The following is a 17,930-nucleotide window of genomic DNA, read 5'->3' on the forward strand; positions in this document are numbered from 1 at the left end:
AATAAATAAATAAATAACTCTGGTTTTCAAACTATATTTTTGAGGAATTCCAAGGTTCCTTTGACATGTCAGGTTCTTCAATGAGAAGTTCAATTGTAATGAACAAAGTTTCCTAAAAAAACAGCTTGCTCACCATTACCAATCTTCCTCTGCAGTGCAATACTCCACAAGGGAATATTGGGTTGGGCATGTTCCATGCTTTCGCTTAACAGGCAGTGATGAGTTCCATGTACCTGGTAGATGCTCTGAGTGAACAGAATGTGTGCCTTAGAAAATACCCCAGAATCTTCTGCCTGCCTGCCATGAAACTCCTGTGCATTCATTGGTTAATGAATTGGTTTATTGGTTAATTTAGGAAAAGTTAATGAATTGGTTTCTTGGTTAATTTAGGAAAAGTTCCCTGAAAGTAGAAACTTTGAAGACCACTAATTGAGGGGTTGAATTTCCATTTTAGCTTTAATCGTACACAATTCTGAATACTCAATTCACAGTCATGGAATTAGTGAATCATCCAAGATCTTGACACTTCAGTGTTTAATTTTGATGATCATTGCAATTAACTTATTTTTTCCTTTTTTAATTTTTAGATGAATTACATTTGGATCAGCAGAATATTTCCTCACTTTTGCCGAGTCAAAGCACTGTGGGCAGTATGACACACGTAGCCTTAACAAAAAGCACAATGGATCCCACATCAGACAGTGTGTTTCCTGAGGGATTGTTGTTACATGTTACCTCTCCTTCTGAGGTGACCACATTGGACCAAGAAGGAACAAGCAGAGTCTCAGCTGGGCAACATGTGCCAATGTTGGATCTTTCAGTAACAAGCAATGAGGCTATCTTAAGTGATGATAGATTTATTAGCTCATTCCCAAATGCACAACAGACTCCTTCATTAAAGTCATTCACAGAGGATTATAATTCAGGTTCCTATCCAGTGAAGCCAACAAAAGAAACATTACGAACTTCGTTGCTAGCTCCTTCATTACTTAGCTTCTCTTCGCCACTTGATGACATGGAAACACTGCAAACAACATTGCAGGGGACTCCCCTTCTCCACACTGCTTCTCTCTCATATTTGAAGCCTTTTGACATGACAGGTGTAACTCTTACTCCAAGCAGAGATTTGCTGATAGCCACAACTGACTTATATTCTGTTGTGTCTCAGGCTATAGATGCAATGGATGGAAAGGATGGCGGAAGTCTGCTGTCTTACGTACGTTCCTCGACGTCTTTGCTTTTTGATACTACTGCAGAAGGGTCACCCTTGTTTACGAGACAGCTAAATGAGGGTACCCAAATTATGCCAGGCATTTTAACGAGTAGTACTGACACATACACTGAAGTCTACTCTAGTGTGAATAGCACTATAACAGGAACTCTCAGTCTAAGGAGCTCATCTGTTGTTTCTAAGGAAATGCCTATTTTGTTACCTTATGTAGGCACTGCTATGTTTTCAATTCGTCTTCCATTTGTTTTCCCCTCCACTCCTCCTGCTACCATCTTGACTGTCTCTAATGGTCTTTCTAATGGGGAATTGTTTACACATGAGTTTCTCCATAAATCCTACAGTAGTACAGCATCAGTTTTGCCTGGCAGTTCAGAAATACCAACCCAAGTTGCATCCTTCAGTGACTTCACAAGCCCAGTGCCTTTCGCTAGACCATTTGCTTCATGTGAATACTGTGATTTCACCTCAGTTTCCTCAGAGCCAGTTTTTTCAGTTGGGCCATCCGAAAATGATGTGGGCTCGGGTGATTATGTAGAGACACTGTCATTTGTGGCCTCTGAAGTAATAAAAGGTGTTGCACTGCCAACGTCGGTAGTGAGTGACGAGTATGACATGCAGGAGTCTCCTCCCGAAGTCTTTGATACTGCTTTCCCCTCAAGACCTGTTCTTTCTCTCTCTTCAAGGTTTACAGAAGTCTCCAAATCAAATGCTATGGACATTAGCCTTAACAATTTATTTACATCAGTTTTCCCTTCCTATGGCCAGTCGTCTGAGATACTATCATTGGAAAGCACTTCTGTCAGTTTACCCTATCCTGTGACTGAAATTGTTATATTAACATCTAGTATTACAGAAGAGCTACCCTCTGCTGTCACCACAGTTCTCCTCGAGTCAGCCTTCACTAATGTGAGCACACCACCCATGACAACCAGGAATTCAAGCCTGCTGGAAATACCTGAATTTATGCCATCAGAATCGACACATTTTGTTGACAAAACAGTTGTGGGCTTCCCCTCAGAAGATTCTTCTGTGAATAGATCAGATATTCCACCCAGCCTTCCATTAACACCCTCTGAGCCGAATGGCTTGTCGCATTTATCATCCCTTTCAGCTACATCTTTCTTGATAACACCAAGTGATTTCTCAACATTTTTACCTCAGGATTCGCCCACGTTCCTTCCGTCATCTGTGCTTGTTGACAGTTTTTCTAGTTTGGGTTCAGCTGAGCTCCCGCCTGTTGATATCACAAGCATAGAGCCTTCATGGCCTCCTTCATGGCAATCTTCATTTTTTAATTCAAACTCATCATCTGTTCCCGTTACACAGAGTTCAACAACAGTGCCATTGTCAAGTTTCTGTATGAACTCCACCATGTTACTGGAACCAACGTCAATCTTATTGGTGGAATCTGGATTTTATTTTACCTCTGCTTTCACAGAAACTACCTCCCAATTTGAGTTGTCATCCTTAGCCATTGATGCAGTTGTCCCTACACTGGTGCTGCCCACCTATGTCTCAGAGCCTGTCTTCAACAGCAATATTTTGGTGGATGAAACACATGTGATCTCATGGTTCACCACTTTGCCGGCAACTCCTGTTTTGACATCTTCATCTCTTTTCTCTACTACAACTACTGTTGAGGATACTGGTGCTACTGCTAACCACAGTTTGTCTGCTGCTTCTCCTGAGGCAGCTGCTACCACAGCATTTTTAACAACAATCCCATATATGCCGCCATTGACCACAGATACAAGCAGCATGGCAGTTTCCTCTACTGAATCAGTGGGTGTAGTATCCTCACATATCCCTACAGAGATACCTTCATCCCTGAATACTTCAACTGAATCTGGCATTCCAACAAGAACTAGTGTAACTGAATTTACCAGTAGGACAACCTCAACTGCCACCACCTCTAGTAGCACAAAAGACCTTTCTACAACTACCAGCAGTGCTCCAAGTTCTCCTCCATCATCTTCATCCTCTGCCGCAGTTACCACTCCAAGAGTTACAATGGCAACCGCCCCAACTACCACAACCAGACAACCCTATGTTTGTGATATCACAGTCCCTGATAAATACTTAGTGACAGCTGGTAAGACATTTTCCCAGTTCCTTTTTTCCTATTAAAAATTGTTCCTCAAAATCATATATTTGTAACATTATACTAAATGGAAATATATGTGCACCAAGCCTGAGATGCGTTTCCCCAAAACACTGTGCCCATATTATTGTGTCCTTCCTTGAAGGAATTCATCACAGTGTAGACGCTCACCCTCCCCTTTATTTTTTAATGGCATAGGCAGAGCCATTAGTATGCTGGTGACACCACTCTCCTCATTCTTTCATTTTTAACCTGTGACCTGAAAGTGCTTCTTTGGTTTCTTGTGGTCAGGTGCTGTGTACAAATGGGCTGACTGGAAAGGAGTACTCACAAAATTAATAGAGGGCTACAGGCCTCAGAAGTTAATGGTATAGGAACCTTCTCAGTTCACTGCTTAAGACTGGTCTTGGGTTCATTGCTGCATTTATAATTGTAGGTGACAGCAGTGACCAAGAATGTGTTTTTTTCACCAAATTTTTTTGGTAAACATTTTACAATTTTTTTTTTTGTAAAAACAACTGGCCATTGTTTTTTTGTAATCCTAAGACTACCTCTCTGAAAATACTCCTAGAGAGAGTTGCTATTTAAGTTTGGTCAGAGATTGCAGCTAATCCATGAGGTAAATTTGCCTCCACAAATAACCACCACATATTATGCCTGTGTTTCAGACTCTTTACTAACATCATGCTGATTTCTGGGAACAGTGTGGTGTGTTAGTTTTCATTACAAATGCTGTGTATCTAGGAAGCTGTCTCCTTGGCCTGTTCCCAAGGATGCACAAATCCCACAATTTTCTGAGCTTAAAAAGCAAAAGCAAAACCCCAGTTCTAGTTTATCAAAGACTTCTTGTTTATACACATGAGGTAGGATGTTGTCTTTTAAGATGGTTGTTAGCTGTTCTGAGTGGAAGACATAAATCTAGGGTTGAAACTGTTCAGTTTAAAAAATAAAACCTGTGCCCTCTGTATAAAACAGGCTAACATCCAAATAAAATAGCAGAAACATCCTGGTTGTTTGAAACCTCTTCTACATGTTCTCTTGCTTCCTGTGAATAGGTTTTCAGTGTGGGCCAAGAATGTCCTGTCAATGAGGAGGAGAGCAAGATGAGTATAGCCTCAGTGGATTGCCTGAATCTTTCACCCTCAGAGAGTCACCTTTTGGACTAGAGCAGTATTCCTAGCCATGCTGCATGCTTGATTCATTACATTATTTTCACATTAGGCTTTATTCCTTGCCCTTTCATACATTTGTAAAGAACACTCTGTCTGCACTTGGTAGACCAACAAGAAACAATAAGATCCCCCACCAAACTATACACTAACCACATGATGAAAAGCAAGCAACAACTTAATCCAGTAGATCTATAATTGAAAATATATACAGTCTAAGACAAGACAAAACTACCGATTGGAAATGATAGCGATGAAATAAATCTATAGCATAAGAGGAATGATGAAGTCCATAGTGTGGAAATTGATGTAGTACATAAACAAATAAGTCCGCACATCCACAACGGTGACCTGGTGACCTCCATTTCGATGTAGGTCTTAAGTGGAAATTGGTCTTCGCAAAGTAACACTAATCCATATGCTCCAAAGTCGAAATAACCTTTACAGCCACCTCTAGAATATTCACTCAAAGAACCAAGTTCTTGTCAGGTACAAAGCTACTCACATCTACACCTGGTAGACTCCATTCTCAAACTTGATGGGACCCAGAAGGGAGATAGTTTTATCAGACCCACAGGAAGTCATAGCTTGATCCATATTGCTAGGGATAGTTTACCTCCTTTTGATCTGAGATCAAAAGCTTTCCATGTCATAACCAATCTTCTCTAGAGCTAATGAGCCGTAGCTCAGTAGTAGATCACATGCTTGCATACAGAAGGTCCTAGATTCAGCCTTTGGCATCTCTAGGTAAAAGAACCTTGCTGCTCTACTTAGTTGTTATAACAGCTAGGAGGAAACTACAAGTAGCCCCTGTGACTGAAGGGTGATTAGAAAATAAACGAAATGTTTCCCTGTTATCAGCTCTTGCCCAGTCTCACTGTTTAAATGGCTGTATTTAGACCTGTGCATGTATGTCAAACTAAAGCATGTTCACTGATTGAAATTTCCAGTGCTGGCCCGAAGATCTGTATTAGAAAATGTCAGCGAATCCATCAAAGAAATCCTGAGAACTGAGTTCAGGAGATTAGTAGAACTAGAGGTAAGTACTATCAAATCCACAGCATACTGTATGGCTACCATGAATTGTTTAGCTTATAGAAATCAGGCACACGCTCAGCATCTCAGGGACAATGGTGTTGCTGACCACACAAATGGCAGCCGCGCATGTGCCATGTAGGCATGTGCACAAACCTGTTCGGAGGCCCTTTTACAGGCCTCCGAACAGGTTCGAACACTGGGTGGTTCGAAGTTTTGGCGGCGGCGGGGTGGGGGGGAATGACTTTAAGGGCAGGGTAGGGTACACTTCCCCCTTCCCCGGATGTGTTTCCCGCACTGGTGCTCACTGAAAAACTGATCCAGTAGGTCAGCACGCGCACATCGCACCCATTCATGCACAGGTCGTGCGCAACGTGCCCACGCACACACTTGATGTGCACGTGCGCGCACACTACTTCCTGTCACTTCCAGTCCGAGGAGCGAATGGGACGGCAGGTACACTGCCACCCCAGTGGACCGCTTTTTCAGGGAGCGCCGGCGGTGGGGGGCATGCAGGGGGGTGTAAGTGCACCCTCCCCTGCCCTTAAAGTTATCCCCCCCCCCGCCGTTGAACTGGCCTCTGCCAGTTCTGTGCACATCCCTAGTGCCATGCATTAGCAGAGGCAAGGTGAGTGCTGTTGGCAAAACAGCCGCCATGTGGTATGCCAGGTGGGGCGCTGCTGCTCCTGGCAGCTTCCAGGTGCCAGCGGTATTGATGGTAATGACTTTTAAAGGTACTTCTCTCTCTCTCTCTCTCTCTCTCTCTCACACACACACACACACACACACACACACACACACACACGCACACACCAGTGTTGCCATCACCAGCTGCCTCTACAGGGACTCTTGAGAGAGAGGTTGTAGCCTGGATACGTCCTCTCTTTAGTCAACATGTTGGCCCTAAATGGTGTCCTGGGAAGTCCCAGGATAAGGTTTTAGATTCTTCTGTTTCTCTGAGCCAACTTAATTAGCATAGTGGAGGAAAAATCATTGCTACAGCTCTGCACTGCATGCTATAATTCTCAACAGCCACTTCAGCATAGTGTTGCTTTGTCAAGGATCCACTGTAATGGAATCACACTGGCTTATGCTAGCAGAAAACCTAGATAGACATACAGCATTTCTTGTAGCAAAAAAAATGATGCTGAAACTGTGATCCCTTTCTCACGATAAGCAAAAAGGGCTCCACAGTGCAGGGTAGGAAGCCTTAAAATACTTACCTCCCCCGCAGACAATCTTCGTCTTCTGGTGGATCGGTCGCCAGTACGGATAGCTCACCCAGATGTTCGCTGGCTGATACTGGCAGCCAAGAGGCCCCCAGAGCTCCCATAATACACTGTGCGAGTGTGCAGTGCATTATGGGGAGCCTCCCCACGCAAGCCAGGAGGTTACTAGAGAGCCAGCTTTGGTGTAGTGGTTAGAGTGCTGGACTAGGACCGGGGAGACCCGAGTTCAAATCCCCATTCAGCCATGAAACTAGCTGGGTGACTCTGGGCCAGTCACTTCTCTCTCAGCCTAACCTACTTCACAGGGTTGTTGTGAAAGAGAAACTCAAGTATGTAGTACACCGTTCTCAGCTCCTTGGAGGAACAGCGGGATATAACTGTAGTAGTAGTAGTAGTAGTAGTAGTAGTAGTAGTAGTAATAATAATGCTAGTTTCTAGGTTCCACACGGAGTCGTGCGGCACCGACACACGATCAGCTAGCCAGGGGTAGGAGCGTGCTCGCGCCCTTAACCCTGGCTAACAGCTGGTGCTCCCTATAGGGTTTAGGAACATAGGAAGCTGCCATATACCGAGCCAGACCATTGGTCTATCTAGCTCAGTATTGTCTTCATAGACTGGCAGCGGCTTCTCCAAGGTTGCAGGCAGGAATCTCTCTCAGCCCTATCTTGGAGAAGCCAGAGAGGGAACTTGGAACCTAGATGCTCTTCCCAGAGCGGCTCCATCTCCTAAGTGGAATATCTTTCAGCGCTTACACTTCTAGTCTCCCTTTCATATGCAATGAGGGTGGATCCTGCTTAGCTTAAGGGGACAAGTCATGCTTGCTACCATAAGACCAGCTCGCTGCTGTGCCAGTGACAGGAGTCGTGTGGCTCCCGGTGGTTCTCATGCACAGGCAAAACCAAGCTGGGTTTCCTTAGCCCGGTTTTGCCTGTGTGGGTGAATAGCCCCTGTAGTTCCTATAGCATAACCTAACACATCGCTAATATTTGTAAGTGGGCAGGAGTATAGCAAGGCTAGAGTGGACCCTGGGACAAAAATTCAAGATGGGACCCTGCCCCTCCACCTGTCTGTGCCTTCTTCAGAGAGGCTGGAAAGCCAGGAGTGATCCGCTGCTCAGCTGACGGGCCCCCTCTCCGTCAGGGGCCCAGGGACATCCCCCCACCCCGTTCAATTATAGCTATGCCCTTATAAGTAGACTTGAACAAGCAGTTTTTATCCTCTTCCTTGCTTTACTAATTCCTCCTTGTTTAAACAATTTCCCCTTCATTTACCATGGAAGCTTCTTGACTGATTAAATTAGAGCTTGAGGCAATGACAGGTCTGCTTCTTTTATCAACAGTGCATATAACCTTCCAATTTGGCTTCATCCTCTGCAGTTCCTTTTCATAAAGCAAGGAAAACATTTATGTGCAGTAACTCATGCTTGTGTTATTCTGTCTGTCTGTCTGTCTGTCTGTCTGTCCATCCATTCATCCATCTATCCATCATATTTTTAAATGCCCTGATATGTAAATCTCTAGGCGGTGTACAAATCCCAACATTAAAATCACAGTTTAAAATACATAAAACACGATAAAACCAATATAAAACAAATTATTTAAGAATTATTTAAATTCTAATTAGAAGCTTGCGAGAGAACAGGAAAGTCTTGAGGGTCTTCCTGAAAAGAAACAGAGAAGGAGATGCTCTTGTTTCAGCTGGGAGCATATTCCAAAGCCCTGGGGCAGCCACAGAGAAAGCCCTGTCCTGAGCTGCCACCAGACGAGCCGGTAGCAACTGTAACCAGACCTCTCCAGAAAGTTGTAAAAGGCGGGAGGGTTCATGACAAAGGGGGTGCTTTCTTAAATAACCTGGCCCCAAGCCATTAAGGGCTTTATAGGTAATAACCTGCCCTTTGTATTTTACCCGGAAACATATCGGCAGCCAGTGCAGTTCTTTCAAAACCGATGTTATATGGTACCTTCGTGTTGTCCCAGAGACCAATCTGGCTGCCGCCTTCTGTACCAATTGTACCAATTCTGGACTACGTACAAAGTCAGCCCCACGGAGAGCGCATCACACTAGTCAAGTCTGGAGGTTACCAGTATACAGGTGAAACGTGGAAAATTAGAATATCGTGCAAAAGTCCATTAATTTCAGTAATGCAAATTAAAAGGTGAAACTGATATACGAGACAGACGCATTACATGCAAAGTGAGATAAGTCAAGCCTTAATTTGTTATAACTGTGATGATCATGGCGTACAGCTCATGAAAACCCCAAATCCACAATCCCAGAAAATTAGAATATTACATGGAACCAAGAAGACAAGGATTGTAGAATAGAACAATATCGGACCTCTGAAAAGTATACAGTGTACTGTGCTTGATTGGCCAGCAAACTCGCCTGACCTGACCCCATAGAGAATCTATGGGGCATTGCCAAGAGAAGGATGAGAGACATGAGACCAAACAATGCAGAAGAGCTGAAGGCCGCTAATGACGCATCCTGGTCTTCCATAACACCTCAGCAGTGCCACAGGCTGATAGCATCCATGCCACGCCGCATTGAGGCAGTAATTGCTGCAAAAGGGGCCCAAACCAAGTACTGAATACATATGCATGCTTATACTTTTCAGAGGTCCGATATTGTTCTATTCTACAATCCTTGTCTTCTTGGTTCCATGTAATATTCTAATTTGCTGAGATTGTGGATTTGGGGTTTTCATGAGCTGTACGCCATGATCATCACAATTTTAACAAATTAAGGCTTGACTTATCTCACTTTGCATGTAATGCGTCTGTCTCATATATCAGTTTCACCTTTTAATTTGCATTACTGAAATTAATGGACTTTTGTACGATATTCTAATTTTCCAAGTTTCACCTGTATGTACCACGGTTTTAAGGTCATTCACCTCTGGAAATGGACATAGCTGACATATTAGTCAGAGCTGATAATAAACATTCCTGGCCACTACCTCAACCTGAGAAACCAGGGAGAGCTTTGGGTCCAGGAGTACTCCCAAGCTATGTACCTTTTATGACTAAATATTGTCACTGCATGCTTACCAAGAACAACAACTTATATACCACTTTTCAACAAAAGTTTCCAAAGCAGTTTACACAGAGAAATAATAAATAAATAAGATGGCTCCCTGTCCCTAAAGGGCTCACAATTTTTTAAAAAAACATAAGATAGACCCCAGCAACAGTCACTGGAAGTACTGTGCTGAGGTTGGATAGGGCCAGTTTATGCTCCCCCTGCTAAATAAAGAGAATCACCACATTAAAAAGGTGCCTCTCTGCCCAGTTAGCAGGGGTAAAGAGGGCAGCTTTTTGTCTTAATTGCAAAATTTTATATCTGGTGTTCTCACCTTCAGGAAAGAGACCTGTGCTTCATCATGGACTACTGCCAAGGTTGCTATGTTTCGCAGTTAAATCCTGTTCAGCATAATAACCTGCACTAATGAATTGTTGTCAGATATCTTGGAAATGCATTCCCTGGTGTGAAACTTCTCTTTGCAAACAAACTTGATATTCGCACGTAAACTAGTTTATGTACAGTGCATCTGAAGGTAAATGAAAGGTATTCAAGGATTTCTTTCTTTACAGCTTGCACATCTCACAGATGTTTCATTTTGATGATGCAGATTACAGGATAGAGCCCAGGCAGAACTATAGCAGAGTACACTTCAGAAATCCGGCATGTGTGTGTTTGCAACTTAATGTTAATGGCTTAGCCATTTAAGTTAATGTGGGAGCCACTAGATATGTGAAGCGATAACTTTTATTGAGGCAAGTTCTGATACTGAATCTGAAGACACTTGGAGTGGGCTTACACAAGCAGTGTTGAAAGGGAAATGTCACCATGAGGTGATATTTCCCTGTAAGTTATCAGTTGTCACTTTTTATAGATGCACAATCTTGGAAGGCACTATATTTGTTTTCAGTGGCTAAATTCCACGTGGTTGTGTGTGTCTGTGTGATTTTTTTGTTTGTTTTAAATGATCATACAGCTTTGGGGACTAGAATCCGGTGGTTATCCTTTGCAAAGTGGTGGTGGTAAGCAGGGTGATTACAGAGGCTCCTCCCCACCGAAATGTGCACCCTTCCTTTGCAGTTGCTTCCCCGTTCCTTGCCTACCTTTCCCTGAGCTGGGAAGTGCTCATTCTCATGTGGGTATCGGGTAGTACTATCCACCATAGGGCACCATTCCTGCTGTGGATATGGTGTTTCTTGCCTAAGGCTGCCTTGTTCTGTTTTCCACTCCCATTTAGGAATGTGCACAGAACTGGGTGGGGGTAATTCAAAGGCGGGGGGGCGGCGTGTTGGACTTTAAGGGTGGGGGAGGGTGCACTTACCCCTCCCTCCGCTTTCCCCCCACCTGGCATACACGCCAGGTACTTACGGGTACTTCCAGGCAAAGAGGGGATGGGGCGGCAGGGAGATATGCTGCCGCCCTGAAGGAGCCGTGAATAACGGAGTGCCAGTGAGGGGGGGAAGCATAGGGGTAAGTGCACCCTTCCCTGCCCTTAAAGTCTGACCCCCCACCTTCGAACTGGCCGATCAGCCAGTTGTTTAAACTGGTTCAGAGGCTCCTAAAAGGGCCTCCAAATGGGTTCATTCACATCCCTACTCCCATTCTATGCAGATATTAGGGGTTCGAAGCCAGTGGACCCAGAAAAAAAATCCTATTTCTAGTGATTGAAATCCACATTGCCAAATAGAGGCCTGCATGTTTTTGTTTGTTTGTTTGTTTGTTTGTTTTGCAGGGGCTCCAATGACATATTCTTATTTATTGTTTGTCCTCCGAAACACAGTGATGGAAAACTGTGGCTGGGTTAAGGTCCAATGTGTGCCTAGTGTTGATGAAGATAGACTCTCATTGACGATTACATAGGAAGCTGCCTCATACTGAGTCAGGCCATTCATCCATCTAACTCATACTGACTACACTGGTTGGCAGCAGCTCTCCAGGGTTTCAGATGAGTATTTCATGGTCCTACCTGGAGATGCCAGGAACTGAACCTGGCAAAGCAGATGCTCGTCCACTGACCTACAGTCCTTTTATACAGTTATAAAGAGTGGGATAGAAGTTAAGGTTGGGGTTTTACATTCTTGTTCATAGAGAGTAGCAGTGTGATGGACTAAACATTTTGAAAATGTGTCCCAGGAAAGTAAAAATTAAAGGAGATAGTCTTAACGGTTCTTTCTCTCTGTGTGTCATTAGCTCTTTATAAAATTGAATACTTGGTGTTTATTCTATCTAGAGTGTACTTTGTAAGTACAGTGTTGTGACGATATAATACGGATGCGTAAGTGGCATAGCAAACTGAGGTCTGGGCAGTTCAGGGTAATTAACTCGCATTGCACTTCATGTTCAGCGTACTAAATACGTGGACTCTTGTGGTTTTTGTAAGCTGAGTAGAGATTTTTAATAGAATAATTTTATGCTAGCTTTGGGAGTGTAAGAAAAGAAGATTCTAGATCTCATGGTTTCAGAAAAACTTAAGTGTATCTTAAAGTCCCCAAAGAAAGATAGCAGATTAGACACTTTAAACTATGGTATGCCTTGATCTCATTAACAGTTAAGGTGCTATCATAATTTCAGGATCCAGATTCTGTTGTTAATATTTGGGGCTGCTGTTACCAGGGCTTACAGTTGCCTCAGTTTACAAGGCAGTTGGGAGAAGTGTTGATAACAGTGTTTGCTGAAAAAGTGAATGATAGACATAGAGGCAGGTCTCATGATCCTCGAGACCTGCTTTTGTTAAAACTGCGGGGAGAGCGGGCTAAGCTCTCAGACGAGTGGGTAGGAAGCCCTGGGCGGCCGGATCGGCCGCCCACACAATGGCCAGCTCCATGACGGAGCCGGCGGTGGGGAGCTGGGCCGTGCGGCCCCCGCAAGCCCCAGTATGCCTTGCGCAAGTGCGCAGGGCATACTGGGGAGACCCCCGAGCCGGGAGGCGGCTTTTCGTCTCCTGGCTGGGGGTCTGCTCATGAGTAGGCATGGCGCGAAGCCGCGCCGCGACTACTCATGAGCCTAAAAAGCAAGTTTGCTGGAGCGCTCACTCCGCAAACCTGCTTTTTAGCAGGGGTTCTCGAGCGGGTTACCCGCTCAAGAACCACCGGGCTCGGCTGCGAGCCCAGTGGTTCTTACGACCAACAAAAATCGGGCTAGGCTCTCCTAGCCCAATTTTTGTTGGTCATGAGAATCACCACATAGCCTCCTCCTATAAGAACGTAAGAACAGCCCTGCTGGATCATACCCAAGACCTATCTAGTCCAGCATCCTGTTTCACACAGTGGCCCACCAGATGCCTCTGGGAAGCCCACAGGTAAGCACTGAGGGCATGCCCTCTCTCCTGCTGTTGCTTCCCTGCAACTTGTATTGAGAGGCATCTTGCCTCTTAGGCTGGAGGTGGCTTACAGCCCTCAGATTAGTAGCCATTGATAGACTTGTCCTCCATGAATTTGTCCAAGCTCTTATTAAGCCATCCACGCTGGTGGCTGTCACCACATCTTGTGGCATAGGTGAATGATGTGTTGTGTTAAAAAAAAAAGTACTTCCATTTGTCAATCCTAAATTTCTTGGCAGTCAGTTTAACAGAATGGCCCCTGGTTCTAGGGAGAGAGAGTGGACTTTTCTCTGCCCACTCTCTCCACACAATACATAATTTTTAGACCGCTTTCATGTCTCTCCTCAGTCATCTTTTTTCTAAACTAAAAAAGGTATAGCCTTACCTCATAAGGAAGGTACTCCGGGCCCCTAATAATCATAGTTACCCTCTTCTGCCTCCTTTTCAGCTCTTCAACGTCCGTTTTAAGATATGGTGACCAGAACTGCACGGAGTACTCCAGATGTGGCCGCACCATAGATTTGTATAAGGGCATTATGATATTAGCAGTTTTGTTTTCAGTCCCCTTCCTAAATCCAAGCATGGAATTGGCCTTTTTCACAGCTGCCTCACATTGTGTCAACACTTTAAAGACGAAAAGTGGCTACCCCTGTGTAGCCTCCCATTCTGAACAAGTTTCGCAGTCTTTCTATAAAAGCTTTATGCAGTGCAAAAAGTATTCTGCTGTGTGTATTAAACTCTAATTTCCTTTTTCTTTTTAATAGGTATATAGATTTTCACCCAAATTCTCTTTTCTGGTGACCTCGGGTCCTTTTGTTTACACAGCAATTGCTGTCATAAATGCTCTTGTGAACAGCAACCTTCTCCGTGGTCCGTCACCTCTCATTTCATCGCTGCAGTCTTCTTTTCCTGCTCCAGATCGCAGGTTTCAGGTGCAAACTGGTAAGTTAAACAATGTCGCCTTGACACTTTTTCACATCAAGAGAAAAGCACCAACATCCAGAGGAAGAAAGAGGGAAGTTCCACTGCATGAGCTTTCCTTCCACTTATGCAACTCAGGATACATGCATTGGCTGACAGACTAAATTACTCCTGAGTAGTCCTATTGAAATTGAATAGACCTTTAGAGAATTTCCTAAGTAATACTGCTAAGCTGCTTAGTCTGGATGCCAACCAGTATCTTTAAAGTGCCACAATTGCTGTAGACTAACACAGCTATCCCTCTGGATGTTGCTTCTGTTACAAGTTTCTTGTCTCAGACATTAGGCACTTTGATTCCAATAATCTGGCAGGGAGGTGGTTGTAGAAGGCCTAGTAGAGATCATAAAATGCTTCTCTGAGGGAGGGCAGGATGCCTCCTTGCCTTAAGGAGGTAATTATTAGACCACTTCTGAAGAAGTCTGTCTTGGATTCCTCAGAGTTGAGCAACTATAGGCCTGTCTCCAACCTTCCGTAGTTGAGCAAGGTAATTGAGAGGGTGGTGGCCTCCCAACTCCAGGCAGTCTTGAATGAAACTGATTATCTAGACCTGTTTCAGACTGGCTTTCAGGTGGGCTATGGGGTGGAGACTGCCTTGGTCGGCCTGATGGATGATCTCCACTTGGCAAATGACAGAGGAAGTGTGACTCTGTTGGTCCTTTTGGACCTCTCAGCAGCTTTCGATACTATTGACCATAGTATCCTTCTGGAGCGTCTGAGGGGATTGGGGTTGGGAGGCACTGCTTTGCAGTGGCTCTACTCTTACCTCTCAGGCAGATTCCAGATGGTGTCTCTTGGGGACTGTTGTTCTTCAAAAACTGAACTTCGGTATGGTGTCCCTCAGGGCTCCATATTGTCTCCAATGTTGTTTAACATCTACATGAGACCGCTGGGAGAGATCATCAGGAGATTTGGTGCATGGTGTTATCAGTATGCTGATGACACCCAAATCTATTTCTCCGTGTCAATGTCATCAGGAGAGGGCATAACCTACCTAAATGCCTGCCTGGAGGCAGTGATGAACGGGATGATTGCTGAGCTGAGGCTGAATCCAGATAAGACAGAGGTACTAATTGTGTGGGGTTGGAACTCGGGAGATGATTTTGATCTGCCTGTTCTGGATGGGGTCACACTTCCCCAGAAGGAACAGGTACACAGTCTGGGGATGCTTCTAGACACAAAACTCTCCCTGGTGTCCCAGGTTGAGGCAGTGGCCAGAGGTGCCTTTTATCAGCTTCAGCTGATACTCCAGCTGTGTCCATTTCTTGAGATAAATGATCTCAGAACAGTAGTACATGTTCACCTCCAGACTTGACTACTGCAATGCGCTCTATGTGGGGCTGCCTTTGTACGTAGTCCGGAAAATGCAGTTAGTCCAGAATGTGGCAGCCAGGTTGGTCTCTGGGTAATCTCGGAGAGACCATATCACTCCTATCTTAAAAGATCTACACTGGTTGCCGATAAGTTTCTGGGCAAAATGCAAGGTTTTGGTTATAACCTATATAGTCCTAAACAACTTGGGCCCTGGGTATTTAAGAGAACGCCTTCTTCGCTATGAACCAAACTGCCCATTGAGATCATCTGGAGAGGTTCATCTGCAGTTGCCACCGGCTCGTCCGGTGGCTACTCAGGGATGGGCCTTCTCCATAGCTGCCCCGAGGCTTTGGAACACACTTCCTGCTGAAACAAGAGCCTCCCCATCTCTTACAACTTTTTAAAAGGAAGTCATGACACATTTGTTCACCCAGGCTTTTAATTAGATATTGTTTTAATTGTGTTTTTAATAGTTTTAACATTTTACATTTCAATTGTTGTGATGTTTTAATCTTGTTATCTGTTTTTGTTGTTTTGTTGTGAACTGCCCAGAGACTTGTGTTTTGGGCAGTATATAAATGTTTTAAATAAATAAAAATAAAATAAATAAATAAGCTCATCAGCACTGCTCCTAGAACCCCTGTTGCTCTGCAGGGTAGTATTCATTTTGCAAACGTTCCGACTTGAAGCAAATACAGTGCCAGCCTGCCTGACTTGCAATCCTCTAAGCCAGAGGTTCCCAACTTGGAATCCCCAGATGTAGTTGGATTACAAATCCCATCATCTGTTTTGTTTGGGAATGATGGGAGTTGTAGTCCAGCATAATCTGGGGACCCGAGACTGGAAACTCCTGCTCTAAGCCACATGCAGTGCACCAGACATGTATTGAATAAGGGTTATCAATCTGAATTTGGTTTGGTGAGTCCAAGTTCAGCAGCCTTACTCTAGTATAGGAAAACCTCAGTATTTGCTGGGGTTCCTTTCTCAGCTAGTGCTGCAGATACTGAAATCGTGACTACCCAGGCATTGGGGCAATGCAAATCTGTGGGTTAGGTTCTGAAGGAGCAAAAAATAGGGGGTGGGGGACACAAAATATAGCCAGGTAAAGTGCCTTACTGTGCTCCACAGGTCCCCAGTGGTCTAGCAATGCCCCTCAAGAAACTCAGTTCTGCCAGACTTTTTGCTTTAATTCATGTGTTGTTTTTCTTGGGAAAGAAGCCACAAAATGGCTTCTGAGCACAAAATGGCGGCCACCCCCAATCCACGATTGTGCGAATTTAACCCTTCTTAACCCGTTGTGTGTGTGTGGTCGGGCCCTCGGTGTACACACACACACACACACACACACACCAGGTTAAGAAGGGTTAAATCCGCAATCATAAATAGGTGACTTCTAAACATAGTAACCTAAATATTTTAACTTTCTACTTCTAGTGCTTCAGTTTGTGCCGCAGAGTATTGACACTGGCTTCTGTAACTTCAGTCAGCACGTAGAAAAAGGACTAACTGTTGCATTTGGGGAGGCAAGAAAACATCACCTGGAAATTTCCAACTTCACTGTGCAGGTGAGAAGAAAGTATTCTGAAGCGAGAAATGTCCTCCTCATCTCCTCAGCTCCTTTACCCATTGCAAAGCGCAGTTCACTTCACACCGATGACAACTGTGTGGAGGATGGTGATTGCTATAATTATTTCCAAACAATTCTGGTCCTCTAGACAGTGGTTGGAAAAACTTTTCTTTCCAAATCCTGTTAAATACTGCATAGTAATAGTAATAAGAGTAATAGTAATAATAATAATAAATAATATCATATTTGCAAGACAGTAAATTTTGAGTATTTTTGCATTGCAAATGGTCCAGTTAGCTACTGCTAACTGCGCACAGAAGCATCTTTCAAAGTAGTGATTCTCTTTATGTTAAGTTCCGGGGGGCGGGGGGGGGAAGCAACTGTCCCTTCACAATCTCAGCACAACGTTCTTCCAGTGGTTGTTGCTGTTGTCCCTCTTGTGTTTCTTTTTAGAGTACAAGCCTTTGGGGACAGGAAACCATCTTATTGTTATTCTTTTTCTGTGTAAACCACGAATGCTAGAACTTGTCTGTCCTCTGACAACTTTTTTGAGAACCTTTTTTGTTAAAAGGTGGTGTATAAATAATAGTGAATATATTATATTGTGATTTTTGTTTGGTTTAGCTCTCTTGGGATTTAATATGATAAGGTCGATTTAATGTAATAAAGTAGAGTATAAATGATAGATAATAAACACCACTGTGTAATTTTCCATGGTGAGTTGGTATGATTCTTGTAGCAGAAAACGTTATCTTCTTATCCATACAACCATCTAAGGTATGAGAGGAGAGCTGGTCTTGTGATAGCAAGCATGACTTGTCCCCTTAGCTAAGCAGGGTCCACCCTGGTTGCATATTAATGGGAGACTACATGTGTGAGCACTGTAAGAAATTCCCCTTAAGGGGTGGAGCTGCTCCGGGAAGAGCATCTGGGTTCCAAGTTGCCTCCCTGGCATCTCCAATATAG

General features: G+C 44.1%; 1 protein-coding gene across 6 annotated transcripts in view; it reads left to right on the forward strand.

The window, feature by feature from the left end:
• KIAA1549 (KIAA1549 ortholog) overlaps nucleotides 1–17,930 on the forward strand; it is a 217,243-nt gene that overhangs the window by 129,988 nt on the left and 69,325 nt on the right. For all 6 annotated transcript variants that reach the window (XM_053255918.1, XM_053255920.1, XM_053255917.1 and 3 more), the window contains 4 exons: nucleotides 588–3,323; nucleotides 5,452–5,540; nucleotides 13,870–14,047; nucleotides 16,832–16,962. In XM_053255918.1, coding sequence (XP_053111893.1) covers nucleotides 653–3,323; nucleotides 5,452–5,540; nucleotides 13,870–14,047; nucleotides 16,832–16,962 — 3,069 coding nt within the window. In that variant the 5' untranslated portion in view covers nucleotides 588–652. The remainder of the gene's footprint in view (nucleotides 1–587; nucleotides 3,324–5,451; nucleotides 5,541–13,869; nucleotides 14,048–16,831; nucleotides 16,963–17,930) is intronic.

The sequence above is a fragment of the Hemicordylus capensis genome, chromosome 5 (assembly GCF_027244095.1).
Source record: "Hemicordylus capensis ecotype Gifberg chromosome 5, rHemCap1.1.pri, whole genome shotgun sequence".
Classification (NCBI taxonomy): Eukaryota; Metazoa; Chordata; class Lepidosauria; order Squamata; family Cordylidae; genus Hemicordylus; species Hemicordylus capensis.